Source organism: Vulpes lagopus, chromosome 6 (assembly GCF_018345385.1).
Source record: "Vulpes lagopus strain Blue_001 chromosome 6, ASM1834538v1, whole genome shotgun sequence".
NCBI classification, from domain to species: domain Eukaryota; kingdom Metazoa; phylum Chordata; class Mammalia; order Carnivora; family Canidae; genus Vulpes; species Vulpes lagopus.
In genome coordinates, this window is record NC_054829.1 from 37295660 (window position 1) to 37312588 (window position 16929).

At 43.7% G+C, this 16929-nt stretch overlaps 2 protein-coding genes across 2 annotated transcripts in view; one reads left to right on the forward strand and one right to left on the reverse strand.

The window, feature by feature from the left end:
• The window catches only part of PRKCH (protein kinase C eta), a 260369-nt gene extending 246167 nt beyond the window's left edge, over positions 1–14202 (reverse strand). The window contains exon 1 of the mRNA XM_041758255.1: positions 14087–14202. The gene's annotated coding sequence lies outside the window, so the exon portion shown is untranslated. The remainder of the gene's footprint in view (positions 1–14086) is intronic.
• TMEM30B (transmembrane protein 30B) lies at positions 12994–16632 on the forward strand. Its single transcript, XM_041758256.1, has one exon. It carries the CDS (start codon positions 13124–13126, stop codon positions 14183–14185), a length of 1062 nt encoding a protein of 353 aa, XP_041614190.1. The 5' UTR covers positions 12994–13123; the 3' UTR covers positions 14186–16632.
• The last annotated feature ends 297 nt before the right edge of the window (positions 16633–16929 follow it).

Consider the following 16929-nt stretch of genomic DNA (forward strand, 5'->3'; position numbering starts at 1 on the left):
GAATTACAAATGATCATATTGCATAAATAACTATAGATGATATTTTAAATTTCAACAGTTCATGATACATCCTTAACCATAAGTTATATTTACATTTTTTTAAATCACAAAATCATTAGAAACAATATGTTCAAGAACTAATATGTTCAAGTAGGATGATTCTATTTCCTTTTTTTTAAAAAAAGAGGTAACGTCAGGGGTACCACTAGAAGGACTTTATCTTGATTTTTTCAAGGCATGACCAGTCTTCTGCATGGGAAATGATGATTGCAAGCACTCTTCCAGGAGCTTCTCCAGACTGGAGAGATTCTGGGCCACAGAAGGAATCTTGGACTCTAAAGGGAAGCTGGCACCCATTTGATTCTGTTTTGGAAAGCTGTAGCACACGGCATGACTCTTCTATAGCACCACTCTGGGTCAAAGGAATTTCCTATGGCTCACACGTGCTGCCCAACTCTGAGGGCATAAGTAGGAGAAGGGAGGGGAGGAACGTGGCTGTGTACTCTCTTCGTTAATCAGCCCCCCTCTCCCAGGAGCAGCCAGGCTCGCTTTTCCAAGAACAATGCCTCAAAGACTGAGCCTTGGGTGTGGGGCTCCCAGAGCCTTATGAGTCACCTTCCCTTCCAGCTCCACGGCCTCTTCAAGGCTAAATCTCTTTGATCTCAGCCTTTCTGAGGTGGTGTGAACCCTATGCTATATAGGAGTTGATAACTTCCATAAGAATTGCTTTAAAAATATCCTGTTCTACTTGAAAAGGTTTTGGTTGTTTCTTTTTCTTAAGTATGCTGTTTCACTCTTCCTTCATCAGGTAGGACAAAAATTAACATGACAAAACATTAACATGACAAAAATTCTGTCATAACTAAAACATCATGATGTGTAAAAGTGACATTTTACCACTTGGTCTTTCTTACCTGTCTCTGGGCAACAAAGATCACTTGTTGCTTTATACACAACTGCAAATATTTATTTTTTTAAAGATTTTATTTATTTATTCATGAGAGACAGAGAGAGAGGCAGAGACATAAGTAGGTAGAAGTAGGCTCCCTGCCAAGAGCCTGATGTGGGACTCGATCCCAGGACCTGTGATCAGGTCTGCGCCGAAGGCAGATGCTCAACCACTGGGTACCACCCAGGTACCCGACAAACATTTCTTGAATTAACTTCCAGGCTTATCAGAATGCAAGGGGGATTCCAGTAACAAAAAAGCCACAAAAAAAAAAAAAAAAAAAAAGCAGTTTAAACAAACGGGTTAAAAATGTAAGTTCTTTATCAAGGGCATATTCATTTATATGGAGATCATTAGAAATGATGATTTCCGCAAATTGGCAGCAACATCAATACTAAAGCCATTACTGTCTTTGCTTTCTTCTCCGACTCAGAAAAGATCCTAAAACGTGCTGGAATCGGAGAAGAGGTAAGAGGTGTGATAAGCAATGACTTGTGAATAAGGTTGATAACCACGGGAGATCAACATATTATTATGCTCTGGGTACTGGATTAGGCATCTTGTATACATTATGCCATTTAAGACTTGAAGCCATCCTTTAAAATAAATGTTAATATCCCAATATGAACCACAGGAAAAAAAAACAAAAAACTTTTGAAGTTTAGGTTAGTTACTGAGGTCCAACAGCCAACAGAAGGCAGAGAAGTTAGGTATATTCTCAGTTAATTAAGTGGCTCTGTCTTCTGGTTGGTCTAAGGACTGGCAACAGCAGTATCATCTAGTAATTTTTCCAAGGGAGATGTTTTTAAAAATCTCTTCCAATAATTCTGTTCAGAAGAGCAGTCTGAGAACCACTTTATTGGACCTGGAGAAAGGTCTTTAGAGATATGTCATAGGGCTCTATTTGATCTTTCTCCTATTTTTTGCATTTTTTTAAAATACAAAATTTTTGTTGTTTCCTCTATTTGTAAAAGCATCCATGCTAAATTACTTTTCAGAAGATACATACAAGCATTAAAAAGAAAATGAAAAATGAGTAGTAGCCTGGCCACTCAAGGTAAACAGTGACTTTCTTGGTACATCTCTTTCCAGACCCTTTTCTATGTTTATATACACCCACCCATATTTTGACAATAGAATCAGAAATGCATAATATTACATGACTTTTTTATTTTTCAATGTCCCATGGAAATCTTTTCAGACAATAGTTCTATGACAACACATTGAATGCTCATCTTATGCTCCATCAAACAAATCTACCACCTAATCAACATCAACATTTAGCCAAATCTAGTCAACATTTTGATTAGTGACTTGGATGAAGGGGTATGTTGGTCAAATATTTGGATGACATAAACTGGGAGAGCTGGCTAATATACTAGATTTAAAGAATTAATGTAAATCATCTTAATGGGAATTATGACCCTAAATTGATATAAAACTTAAAAACAGGGGGCACCTGGGTGGCTCAGTGGTTGAGCATCTGCCTTTGGCTCAGAACATGATCCCAGGGTCCTGGGATTGAGTCCCGCATCAGGCTCCCTATAGGGAGCCTGCTTCTCCCTCTGCCTACATCTCTGCCTCTTTCTGTATGTCTCTCATGAATGAATGAATGAATGGATGAATAAAATTTAAGTAATTAAAAACTTAGTAACAGATATAAAACTTCGAACACTTTTGACTAATATCTCTGTCCAAGTGCCTTATTTCTGGGAATGACTGACTCTGAGAAGGGAGTGAAGGCAGGACAGGCCAATTAACTGATCTGTCCACCTCAATCAGGCATTAGCAAACAAGGCGTAGCAAGATTAGTGGCACACCATAAGTGATAAGAATTGTAAATGGCCATCTAGGAACATGTAAAATGTAAAACTCAATATAAAGATATCATTACTTCAGAAGAGCTTGGCCATCCACTCCGTTAATAAGCAAGTTCTTTATGGCAATTTCCCTGGTAAAATTTTACCAATTTCCCTGGTAAAATGTCCAATTTCCCTGGTAAAATGTCTGGAAGAAGTCCTGACATTCAGACAGTGGCTGCTTCCTGGGTTGCCCACTGAGGCTGACTGCCTAAGTTTGCCAGCCAGTCAGCCACTGGGACCTAGCAAGGCTTCCGCTGTTTTGGGAACCAAGTGATTTGGTCTTCTCGGCAAGTGATGTGTGTTTGTACAAGCTGGACAGAGGGAATTCTGACATTTCAGTGTTGGAATGAGGCATCATGTCCCAAATTGGATGTAAAGATAAATTAGGTCACTGTGTAAACCTACAGGGAGGAAAACACCGGGTGGTCCCCTACTTCTCTTACTTCAGAAAGGAAGATGGAAGACCAGCCCTTCCCAAGCCTGGTCTTTGTTGCTTTCATACTTGCTCCTCAGCCAGGCTTTTGGACTCTGGGGTGCTGTCCCTGCCATAATAATTTGACATTAGGTATAAAGGGCCTGTACGTAGCCAGATACATCTGCTTTCGGCACCAGCTGGCAGGGCTTCTAAGAAGGTAGAGGTCTATCAATCTATGTAGCTGTGGTCAATCAGGCATTTTAGGTTTTGCCCCAACAGATGCTTTTCACACCTTGAGAGAATAATAAAGATTAGTTTGTATATAATTAATTTTGCAGCTTCCCACTTTCATTGATCACTTGCAACTATAAAACATAGGGATCCTCATATATACACATGATTCCCACCGAACTTAAAAAAAAATATTACATGGGATGCCTGCGTGGCTCAGCGAGCTGAGCATCTGCCTTTGGCTCGGGACATGATCCCGGATTCCTGGGATCGAGTCCCACATCAGGCTCCTTGCATGAGGCCTGCTTCTCCTCCCTCTGCCTGTATCTCTGTGTCCCTCATGAATAAATAAATAAAATCTTTAAAAAAGATTATTACATGGTTTTGGAATAGATGGGGAAGAGCCCTTGTTGGTGGTCTTTTGATGGAAATTTCTCCTTATTGATCAGACTACAGTTTAGTCCATTACATTTTTCCTATGGGCAATCATTTACCCTCCTCTTAATTTACTAGGTGGTCTATCTAAAATGCATATCACCTTCCTGCTTGATAAATTGTAAGGTCTGGGACTCTTGGGCCAATGTTCTACACAGAGTGAGCTGCAGGCACAGCTATTCCTCCACAGATCGTTATTAAACTCTTTGTCAACCTTGCGGTACAATCTGATAAGAAAAACCTAAGAGCGTTTGCAGCTTTTATTGATCTTTCCATAATCTTTGGGAGCTGAAATCAGTTATAAACCAAGATACTCATGCTCAGTATTGATTCTCAAGGCCCATTCCCACACTCAGTCACAGGGCTTATTAGGAACCTGCACTTCATGCCACTGTGTTTCAAGGTCAGGAATAACAGTCATTGATGGGTCAGAAATAGCACCTATTCCAATTGCAAGGAATAGAGAGGTGGGCTTTCTCTGGCACATCAATGCCGGGTTTTCCTTAGTATCAAGAACGAGAATAGCATCAAAACAGAGTGGATCCTATATAGTATTTTCACAAAGAAAAACAAGTTGCTCTGAATCCAAAATCATCAGCTTTCTAGTTTTATACATATTACATTTTTAAACTTATGCATATGCTTCTCAGTATAAAAAACTAGATATTCTATGAGTAAGTTCCTCAGAGTTGCTTATGGATAAAATGGATGTTTGGTTAGAAGAGATATTTTTCAGGCTAAAATTATTGAGGCTATACTGTATCATCTTGTTAGAGCAAACACCAAATCAGTTCTTAAGTATCTGAGTACTAACAGACGGTCCTGTCCTCAGCCACCTCCAAGTGGAGGTGCAGTGGCCTTCTGTCCACCATATGTCCTTGTTAGGCACCTCAGATTTAATAAGAAGTTGTCAATCCCTCCCTAGCTTGTTTGATTATTAAAACATATGGCTCTGAGTTTAACTAGCAACACAGAGGTTCTGTGTTTTAGGAACTGATCAGGATGTTTAATCTTGGGAATCACCACTGCTCCATGACTATTGAAAACTTTGGGAAATGAACTTCATCTAGGGTAGATTACCTGAGGGATAGCAGTGCACCCATTTCCAATTTCTTTTTTAACCATAGAATCCTTCAAATCATTCCTTTCCAGAATCCTAGAATCAGAGAATGGGATGTGGGGAAGAGGTGAGAAGCTCAAAGTCCCACCACTGATGGGACCCTCAGAGCACAGCTTGAAAACCATTGCTAGATCCTAACACCCACCACAAACATTGGGGCAAAGAACCAGAGTGGCACACCCAGTTTGGATCACAGAGCCTCCCTAGAATGGCTTCACTGAATTATGCTTTCACCAAACACCATTATATCTCTTTTTGGCAGATGTTGTAAGAAATAGTCCTAGGAAGTGACTACAATATTTACTTCAAGGATATTGTTAAAGATATTGTTTACCTGGTTTTATAACATCTTCTCTGGGAGAACCCCAAGGAGAAAATGTTTCCTGTTTTTGCACCAGAAATCATTTAAATTCTTCTGGGCTAATGGTTTGTTTTTTCTCTCATGAATGTAGTGATTCATCACCTTGTTTGCGCTGGCCACTAGAAAGCTTAAGAGGTAATCTTGCACACCATCCTGAGCAAGCTACAGGCTTTCATGGCAGGTGCTTGCGGAACCAATTTCTCTTCCAGCTCCTGCTTGTTTTACAAAATATATTCCTTTCGCCTTCACATGTTTGCTTTGAAGTATTTTTATATGTCATTCTATTGTATATTTTAAAGCTACTCTCAATCCTTTAAATTACAATTTTTAAGAAAGCAAATTCTTTAATGAGAACATATACCAACTCATGTGCAAAGGATGAAGACCAGAATGAGAGAGTCTAGAACCAGAGAGGACCATGACAAGGTACTAAGCATGTATAGTGTGGAAATAAAAATCTTGAGATCAACATGATTGACATCTTCAGATTCTTAAGGAGTAAGGAATAAGTTTATTCTGTATTATTGCAGAGAATGAACTGAGACTACACAATGGTCATTACCAAAGAAGCTGTTCAGTACTCAGAACTGGAAAAGGACTCACAAACTGGTGAGTTCCTTGTCTCAAGAAGTGCTCAAGCAGAGCCTGAATGATCCCCTCGCTGGGAAGTTACAAAGGTATAGTAGACACCCTTTGAGTGCTTAGCCAGACCGCACTTCCCCTCTTTTGGAAGAGTCCCTTCAATTTTTACTGAGGAGGTGAATGTAGGCAATCATTTGTTGTGTCATGGGACCTTTCTCCACCCCCGTCACAATAGACTGAACCAGGGCTGGACCCCTGACCTCACCCAGAGTCTTCCTTGAACTAAAGAACATGTATGCTGGAGCCAGGAGGAGCTGTAAAATGATCCAGCACTGGTACTAAGTACCAGAGTTGTGGCAACCCAAAGCCATGCAAAGCCCAAGACATGGAGGACCAAAACTAAGAGACTTGCTGAAGAAGGTGGCCCGCTAAAGTGCAGAGAGAAGCAGTGACAAACAATGCAGAGAGAAGGACTGCCTGCCTGATGATTTTCTACTCACGTGAGAGCCAGATCTATTTCCTTCAGTTCCTTCCTTGTGCGAGATTCCTCATCTCTGAACAATAGCCTCCCCAAAGCTGGCTTGGGTTTCTGTTCCTTGCATCACAGAAATCCTTACTAAGATCAAAGAGAATTCCCCAGATGGATTATGAGGCCAGAATAGATTAGTGGCTCCCCAAGATAGGTGATCATCAGGTTGCTCTGAGTAAGCTTTCTGGGCACCAGCCCCTGGAGATTGTGATTTAGTGGCAAAAGGCAGATGGAATGTGTATTTTTAACACTGCCCCCTCCCCCAGTGATTTACCTACTAGGCCAATTTGGAAACCACTGAATAAGGTGTCATCTAGGATCCTGGTCCCTTTAAAGTCTCAAACTTTGGTTTAGAATTTGACACAATGCAGCCATCCTCACAATACTTTTCCTACAGAAAGAAAACTAAAACTTTAAAACACAACCAATACAAATTCAGATTTCCTATTTAGAGAGAAAGGCCAGGGGCCCCTGTGACCCTCCAAGGATATACACTTTCCAGAATGAATATTAACAAGTCAATATTGATCAGCACACATGACAAGTACAGGTTCCCAGGGTGCTGGGCCAAAGTATTTAAACATTTGAATCAGTGAGCTGGATAAGGGAATTCAAAGTATGTTCATTCAGTTTATTGATGCTATCCAACAGGGAAGAGCATCTAAAAACATCTTTCCCTTAGGCATCGCCAGTTTTCCTAAACTGTCAGCCCTCCCTCCCTGGCTTATGGACATTAGGACACATGGCTTTGCCCTCTCGTGGCAACAGGCATCTACTTTATTTCATTTCACAGTCTGGTAACTCTTTGACAAATTTTAAGTGCTTAGCTATTGATTCCTGATGCATAAGTGAGGGATTCCTAAAGTTTCAAATAGATATTGTCACGGTGTGTAAGGGAAAGCCAGTACGTATATTCTAGTCCTCAGTAAGGCCATCCTGAAACCAGTGAGTTTCACCCCCTCAGGGACAGGGGGATGGCAGAAAAGGGTGGCCTCTAGCCACCTCAACAGATTTGCTGGTTCCACAGACACTGCTCTGCTTTGGTGCCTCCTCCTTCCTTCAGTCCTCACCCTGGGATATACCCCCCTTTCATCTTTCATACTGGATAATTCGATTCCAGTTTTGATTGAACTCCTCTAGTTCCAGAGCTCTTCCTACCACTCTGTCTCAATTCTGTCACCCATCTTGTGCTCTGCAAATTTTGGGTCTTTCTCCTCTTACTCACCAAGCACACAAGTCAAGTTCAATCCCATCCTGGCTGGTTTATCCACCATCTTTTACCATGGCCATCCCATGCTTAAAGTCAATGCTGCTTAAGACCTAGTGTCATCTCATTCCCATTTCCCACCCCATACTGCTCCCTACAGCTCTGCTCACAACTAACCTCCACTGTTTCTCAATAAGTTAGTGACAAGGGTGCCTGGGTGGCTCGGTGGTTGAGCATCTGCCTTTGGTTTGGGTCATGATCCTGAGGTCCTGGGATCAAGTCCTGCATCAGACTCCCTGCGGGAAGCCTGCTTCTCCCTCTGCCTGTGGCTCTGCCTCTCTCTGTCTCTCATGAATAAATGGATAAAATATTTTAAAAAATTTAATAGGTGAGTGCAAAAGAGAACCAACACACAGCAGCAAGGAGCTGTACTTCCAGTGCTTTTAACAGTAGTTAACCTTAGCTGCTGTGCCTCTTCCACTAGGGGGTACCAACTCATAATTTTTGAAACAGGAAGTCTGCTGAATACAGTTTTTAATGAAAAATGAAGTGCAGGCACAGTGAATTTTTTAAAACTTTTCTGAACATATGCTGTAATTTTATGAAGCAATTTAATTTGATTCCTTTCAAATAAAAGCTGCCCCATGGGCAGAGTAATAGGCAACAATCCTGGGTAGCATAAACTTATGTAAGGGAACACCAATTAAAAATCTTGGCTCCATTGTGGTAAGATATATAGTCATGAATTAATTACATGAAGTAAGCGCAAAAACTGAATATAGACAAGTGAGGTTACTTTAACTTTAGTAGGAGAAATAGGCACGCTAAACAAAGGATGGTTTGAAAACAAAAACTTTTATTAAACAAAATAAGACAATTCATATGTTCTGGGGTATAAGATCTACAGTACTAAAAACTGGTTCAATGTTAAACTATGTTGGGTTCTTCTAAGAGGAAGTATGCCCAGACATTATAGCATAGTGGTTGAGAAATGGATGACGCTAGAATTAAGCTGGCCTTTGACTTCCTGACCTCCCATTTACTTCCACGAGAATTTGGTCAGCCGCCTCCATTTCCTTAGCCTAAATCTTAGTTGTGCATCAGCTCAATGGGTTTAAAGAACAGTACTTCCCACCTAGGTTTGTGGTGTGAATTAGACAAGATAATGTATATAAAGCACTTACAGAGTGGCCCACAGATTCTCAATAAAAGCTAACTATAAAACTATAGTTGGTATGAAAGACACCTCTTGAGATGACCAGGAAGAGAAATCTTTCCATTGAAAGAGATATTCACTATAATTCTGGCAAACATACTCATACAGGTAAGCAATCAGGAGACCAGGGTAGTTAAACAATCTGACCAAGGTCAGTTATTCCCGAGGAACTGGAGTAGAACTTGGACTTCCTTAACATGAAGCAGCAAAAACAAAAACAAAAACAAAACATCAAGCAGCTTGTTTGCCCTATTGTATACTGCTTTTCCTAGTAGTTGGTAGCCTATGAGCATAGACTAAATATATTCTGTGGTTAACAGTTGATTTTGTTGGCAAAGTTTGGTGAACATAACAAATTTCACATTACTGTGGCAGTGTCAGAGATTTTAGCAGTATGTATTTTAAAGAAAGCCCCTTTCCTACTTTTAGAAATTTATGGCTGAAAAGGAAAGGTTATAGGCAGAAAGATATCCACTACCATAATCTTTGGAATACTGAAAAACTGAAAATAATCTACATGCCCAACAATAGAAGAGTAGTTAAATGTGGTAGATCCATGGATTTGGGGACCATTTAAAAATTTATGAAGACCACAAAGAAACATGGAAAATATTTTATTCCTTAATCCAAAAGGAGGTAACTTAATAAGTAGAATGATAATAATTATATTTTTATATTATTCCACTAATCAGAAAATATTTATATGGCTAAAATCTGGAAGACAAAAGGGGGAAATGAGGTAATTTTGAGAGTAGTGTGATTTAGACTGCCTTTTTTCTTTCACTTTGAGTTCTCTTCATAATAAGTAAAGAACTATTTAGAATGAGCTCATTTTTTCACTTTACTGGTACTGAGAAGAGGTGACATGATCCAAGTGTCCTTTAATGCTCCATGACAACATGTTTAATCAAATGAAAGACACAAGCTCAGAACCCTCATTATACAATGTATTCTGAGGGATATAATGATGTCTCTCAATCCTTGACCTCTCAGAACTTACAAGCTGATGGAGGAAATAGAATATATACCTGGATCTCAGCATGGCTCCACCTCCAAAATCTTTAACGTCCCATCTTATACCAGCACTTTTTCCCTCCCAGCTTCCGTGCCACCTGCTCATTAACATCATTAGGACTACCAGTCCCTGGTCTCTATGTTTTTTGATCCATCAGCTTGGTTTCATTTTCTTTGCCATTCAGCTTACATACTAAGGTATATCGCCTTAGTCACCCCTGCCCCAAGAACAGCACTATCTTGAACCTTTATCTTTCCAATTCACCTGCCCTGAAGACCTCCATCCACTGGTCATGTTCAATGTTCAATCATTTGCCTTCTCTCTCCGGATGGTGGGACTGCCCTAGACAAAGCCACTCAGCAATCCTTTCATGTGTCCCTGGGCAGTTCCCTCTCCCCCTCCTCTCACTCTTTCCTTTGGAGATGACCTTGCATTTTGGCACACAGAAGAAACTATTAAATCAAAACTATCTTCCCTTGAGCTGAGCCCAAAGACCAGTTGCATTCTGCATCCATCCTCACTCCATGTCATCCAGTTTCTGAGGGGAGGTGACCCTGCTCCTGTTCTCTAGACCCACTGCCTGCTCCTGCCTTTATACCATCCAGTATCACCCATCTGTAACTTGCCTGAACTATTATCTTTTCCCCTCAGAATAAACACTAGTCTATCATCTCTAGAGAAGCCTTTCCTTTGAAATACATACTCTTCTAAACGACCACCACTTGCCTTTCTTCTTCCTCCCCACCTCCACATTTCTAAAGAATAGTTCTACCCTGTCTCCACTTCCCCTTTCCCTCACCTGGTACAGTCTGACTCCTCCCACTCCAACACCTAAACTGTCCCCACAAAAGTCAAATGCAGTGACTCCTTTTCATTTCTTATCTCACTTGAACCCTCAACTGCATTTCACCATTGTTGACCATTCCCTGTCTTGAAATATTCTCTTTTCTGGACTTTTTGGGACCCTCTGGTGTTACCTTAATTATCAGAATAAATACACTGTTGCCTTCCATTCAGGGAAGGTAGAGCTGGAAAGGCTCTCAGCTTTTAGGGGAGTGGTGGCTTGGCAATTGTTAGACTTAAAATCTGCTAGATTAAGTTTTGAGGACTGAATTTCTTCCCAGAGACTAGTTTTGTGTACTGTTAAGCTGACTGATGATTTGATGATGGAAGTGGAGATGGAACGCAACCATAATAATACAGAAAACTGTTCTTTTATCTTACTGAAGAAAAGGTGTAGTGGAGACTGGATCAGACTATAGGAACTTGTTGACAATGTTGGAATTTCCTCCCTTGGGGTACGATTAGACATGAGGGAAGTGGAAGTCAAGTCATCTGGCTCTCCCTCAAGTGATCTCCAACAGCTAAAGCCTCCAATCAGCAATTATTCCATTTAATAAGATAATGAAATTTTCACTATTTTTTAAAAAGATTTTATTTATTTATTCATGAGAGACACAGAGAGAGTGAGAGGCAGAGACACAGGCAGAGGGAGAAGCAGGCTCCACGCGGGGAGCCCGATGTGGGACTCGATCTCGGGACTCCAGAATCACGCTCTAGGCCGAAGGCAGGCACTAAACCGCTGAGCCACCCAGGGATCTCGAATTTTTCACTATTAAAATAATATCACTCTTTAATTTTTAGTATCATTCTTGTGAAGTACAATTTGGTACTTAGCTACATGCTGTCCATTGGCTATTTTGATTCTCTCTTAGTTGGAAGTAATATATCCCCTGTCAGACTGCAAATGCCTTGAGGTCAAGGGTCCTTTTTGGTCTAATTCTCTTCTGTCTTCTACAGTACTTAGCATAGGGCTGAACACTTGGGAGATGCTTTTAAAAACCCTGTTGTTGAATTTTGCAAGAATGTTAACTTTGCAATTTTCAGTGGGTTCTGACCAACAACCCACTGAATGCAATATATTTATTGTTCTAGATTGTACAAAAGTGTAATGTAAAAAAATAGTTATTTGCATTTTATGAGCTGGATGAGAGGCAGGAACTCCTCAATACCCAGGGAGAATTTAGCACAAAGCTGAAATGGCCCAATACTTCCGTATGTATATTGTACATGAAAGCCAGAATCCCAAGCAATGTTCCAGAGCTAATTTGGGTTCTCTTTCTCTTTACAGCAAGTCTTATAAATCCTTGTAGTTGACCTCCCTAGGCCAAACATTCCCAAAGTCCTCGACTGTGGATAGCAGGTAGGTCTTTGGGGGACCCTGGATTAGGCCTTTCTCCAATCAGGCAAAGAATCTGAAAAGAAAAGGAAATCACAGGTAGTCCAGTGCATTTTTACCCTTGCGTGGTTTTTCCAACAAGGCTCTGAACCGCTTGTAGTCTTCGATTCTCTTTTTAAAGAGTCATTTTATTTTTAGAGAACTGTCCACTTTTCTTAGCTTTGCAGCTAGATGGTCACCCCTGACCGGAAAATTGCTTTCGTTTAAAAAAAAAAATGCTAGAATTTGATGCAGGGCTTGAATAACAGGTTTACCATAGGGTAATCTCTCAGCCTTACAATTTGTGGTTAAAAGATGACGGAAAGGGGGTCCTTAAGTTAACCTACAAAGACAAGAGGGTGGAGAGTCACTCCCCCCGGCCCCCACCTCCTCCGATAAAGGAGGGTTAATAACCTGAAATCTTCGAGTGTCCAGGAGCCAGGGCGCAAGCCCTCAGCGGACTTTGCGCTGGAGGCTGCGGCTCCTCCGAGCTCAGGGAAGACGGGCCCGGCCCTCCGCTCACTCGGAAGGCGGAAGCGAAGGTGGTACCTGAGCCAGGCGTGAGCGCTCAGAGGCGGCGTGGGGCCGCCACCCACCTCGGCGGGGAGGAGGAGCTGCCTGCCCGGCCCACCCGGGCGGGGAGGAGAGGCGCGCCTCGGGCTCGCCAGGTGAGGAACCAGGGCCCGCCCCGCGCACCTCTCGAGAGGCGGGGCGCGGCCGCCGAGGACCAGCAGGGGGCGGGGCCGGCCCGGGGCACCTGCGCCGACGCGGAACGGAGGCAGCGGGTCACCTCCACTCGCACTCACCTGTGCGGGGGCCGCCCCCTCCCCCCCAGCTCACCTGCGCCGGCGGAAGCTCGAGCCGGGAGCAGCCCCCCGCCCCCCGCTCGCCCTGCGCGGAGGGGCGGCGCCCCCGCCTGGCCGACTGCGAGCTCCAGGCCGCCCGCCCGCCGTCCCGCCGCCCCGCCGCCCGCCGCCGCCGCCATGACCTGGAGCGCCGCGGCCCGGGGCGCCCACCAGCCCGACAACACCGCGTTCACGCAGCAGCGCCTCCCCGCCTGGCAGCCGCTGCTGTCGGCCAGCATCGCGCTGCCGCTCTTCTTCTGCGCCGGCCTGGCCTTCATCGGCCTGGGCCTGGGCCTCTTCTACTCCTCCAACGGCATCAAGGAACTCGAGTACGACTACACGGGCACCGCGGGCCCCGGCGGCTGCTCGGCGTGCGCCCTGGCCGACCGGGGCCGCGCGCCGCCGCCGCCCTGCTCGTGCGCCTGGCACTTCTCGCTGCCGGAGCTCTTCCCGGGGCCCGTGTACCTCTACTACGAGCTCACCAACTTCTACCAGAACAACCGGCGCTACAGCGTGTCCCGCGACGACGCGCAGCTGAGCGGGCTGCCGAGCGCGCTGCGCCACCCGGCCAACGAGTGCGCCCCCTACCAGCGCCGCGCCTCCGGCCTGCCCATCGCGCCGTGCGGCGCCATCGCCAACAGCCTCTTCAACGACTCCTTCTCGCTGTGGCACCAGCGCCGCGCCGGCGGCCCGTACGTCGAGGTGCCGCTCGACCGCACCGGCATCGCCTGGTGGACCGACTGCCACGTCAAGTTCCGCAACCCGCCGCCGGTGAACGGCAGCCTGGCGCTGGCCTTCCACGGCACCGCGCCGCCGCCCAACTGGCCCAGGCCGGTGTACGCGCTGAGCCCGGACCCGAACAACACCGGCTTCGTCAACCAGGACTTCGTGGTGTGGATGCGCACGGCGGCGCTGCCCACGTTCCGCAAGCTGTACGCGCGCATCCGCCAGGGCAACTACTCCGCGGGGCTGCCGCGCGGCTCCTACGCGGTCAACATCGCCTACAACTACCCGGTGCGCGCCTTCGGCGGCCGCAAGCTCGTGGTCCTCAGCAACATCTCGTGGATGGGGGGCAAGAACCCGTTCCTGGGCATCGCCTACCTGGCCGTCGGCTCCCTCTGCATCCTCGTGGGCTTTGTCATGCTGGTCGTCTACATTCGCTACCAGGACCAGAACGACGAGGACGAGGATGAGGAGTGACTCGGGGCGCCCTCCCTGCGACCTGCCGGAAGTCCCCTGCAAGCTTCTCGGGCTAACCCACGTCGACTCCAATTCCAAACCCCAATTCCAGCCTCGCCTCGCTTCTCCTCCCGTTGTGACGCGGGGGCCCGAGGGAGGAATTACACGAGACCGCCGTTACCCATCCTCCCCACCTTCACGGTCTCTCCAGTTGACCTTGGGCTCCGAGAGCCCGCGGCGTTGGGGCGTGGAAGGGACGGTAGAGATTCCTGTTCACCTCTTTCCTGATGAAGAGCCTGAGACCCAGAGACCTTAAATAACCCATGCAAGGTCACGCCGCCCTTCATTGGCTCCTGATTCTGACTCTTCACTCTTATCACTACAACACAGTGCTTTTCTTGAGGGGGCGGGGGTGGGGGAAGGGATGTCGGGGAGAGAGTGAAGCCCACAAATAACTTGCCGAGGTGCGGAGGGGTGGGAGAGAATATATTTGGTGAGTTTTAAGTCACAAGATTGTAAGTGGGCTTGTAAGACTCCAATAATTGGACACAGATTCCCACAAGACAAGGCTGGAGTGAGAGACACCCCCCCCCCCCCACCTCCCCGAAGCTGTGTTTTAACAAGCCTGTCTGGAGATTCCTCCTGTATTCCCTCCAATTCGGGAATCACTGTCCTGAACCAGGGAGGGAGCAAGTACAACACTGGATGTTTTCTTCCTGTGTCTGAGATTGGGCCTGAAACAGTGACCTGCATCCCGCTTTTCAGGTAGCGATTTGTTCCCAGGGGCAGTGATACAATGTTGCAAGTTTTGTCCAACATCCTGCCTGCAACCTAGAAAGCTCTCCATCATTTGTGGAATGAGTGGGGACAAAACTTGCTATCTCTAGAAATCTGGCATACGGATTTGCAGGACAGGGTTTGTATCAATGTATTTAATATTGGAGGGTTAAAGTGGAAAAAAAAAAAAAAACAACCCAAAACAGTTTGCCAAGTACGGTATAGAAACTTGAAAATGCCAAATCACTTTGCACAGCTTGGAGTCAGGGTTTTAACTTGATAATTAGATAAATGGAAGGGGTCTTCGAGGGAAAATGATTTCCCTAAAGTCTTTGTGTCTCCTGACTACTGACTCAGCCCTTCTTGTCATCTAAATTATTTTTTATGCTTAGAGAAAAAAGTTTTCCTTTATGCATACAATTGCCCTAGAGTCTAAGAAAACTTTTTTTTAAATCTGTGTTCTCAAACGAAGGATGCTAACAAATGCTAAGGAATATAGTCGTATGTTATCTAGAATCTTAAGAATTATTTTAAACTTAAAGATAATCTTATAGTCTGACTACCCTAAAATTACCCCATTGTATGTAAAGTTATTCTAAGCAATAGATTTTTTTAAATTAGTTTCAGAGGTAGAATTTAGTGATTCATGGGTTGCATCTAACACCCAGTGCTCATTCCATCAAGTGCCCTCCCTAAATGTCCATCACCCAGTTACCCCATCTCCCCGCTCACTTCCCCTCCAGCAATCCTCAGTTTTTTTCTTATGATTAAGAGTATCTCTTATGGTTGGCTACCTCTCTGATTTCGTCTTGTTTTACTTTTCCCTGCCTTCCCCTATGATCCTCTGTTTTGTTTCTTAAATTCCACATATGAGTGAGATCATATGATATTTGTCTTTCTCTGACTTATTTCTAAAATTTCTAGGTTTTTAAAAAATCACCTCCTTTTTATGGCAAAGCAAAACAAAAACCCTTGGAAATATTATCTTAACCAGTTTTATTTCCTGAAAGTAAACAATTACCTGGTATTCTGTTGGAACCGCCCAGTATCTGCTCTCTTTTACAACTGTTTTCCAGTTACTACTGATTTTGCTCATGCCTGTACCGTAGTACAAGACATTGAGGTATTTTTTTTTTTAGTAGCCAAAGAATATCGAATGGCATTGAATAATTTACATTAATGTTATTGTACTCTATTCTAGTTTTTGAAAATTAATAATTGATGAACAGCATGCACGATCAGTGACCTGTCTCAGACCTTTTGAAGATATTGTGAGTTAATACCCTGCCCCACTATTTTACAGAAACCAAAAAATATTTTGGTGACTCTGGTGTACTGGCTTCTCACTTTCTGAGTGCAACACAATTTCATTGTCAGATTGTATATTGTGATTTTAGGCTATGAAAATCTGATCGTTATGTGTATGTGGATAATTTTTATTTATTATGAATGTTTGATCAAGTAGCTTACTAGCCTAGCTGTCTTTATGTTCAATAAGAGAATTTACTACTTTTTACTGTGTGGCTGAGAACAACCATGTATTTTGCTATCCTTTTTACAATATTTAGTCCGTTGCTATAAAATTTTTAACGAGACTACAAAATTTAAGGTATTCTGATTCAATCAATGAATGTGGTTCCAGGCCCTGTTCTCTGGGCTTCTCAAAGAGAATAAAGGTTATGTTTGTCTTACCTTTGTTATCATGTTTGCTTAATTCTTTTGAACTATGCTCTTAAAGTCACAAACGGTACCAACCACTTTATTTGTTATTAGCAGGTTTTTATTACAGGATGAAAATATCTTTCAAAATAAGGCTCACAGTGAACTCAGTCTTTCACTGTTAACTTCCTAAGACAGAATTTGAACTTACATGAACATAAACAGTAATATGAATTAGATAATCTTCAACTATTACTTGAATTTGGTAAAATGCAGTCAATTAAAAAAACTGAAAATTTATTAAAGAATGTTATTGTAGCAGTCTTCAC

Bases quoted from the DNA above. Each gene is read 5' to 3' on its own strand.
- TMEM30B (XM_041758256.1), top strand. From the start codon at position 13,124: ATGACCTGGAGCGCCGCGGCCCGGGGCGCCCACCAGCCCGACAACACC.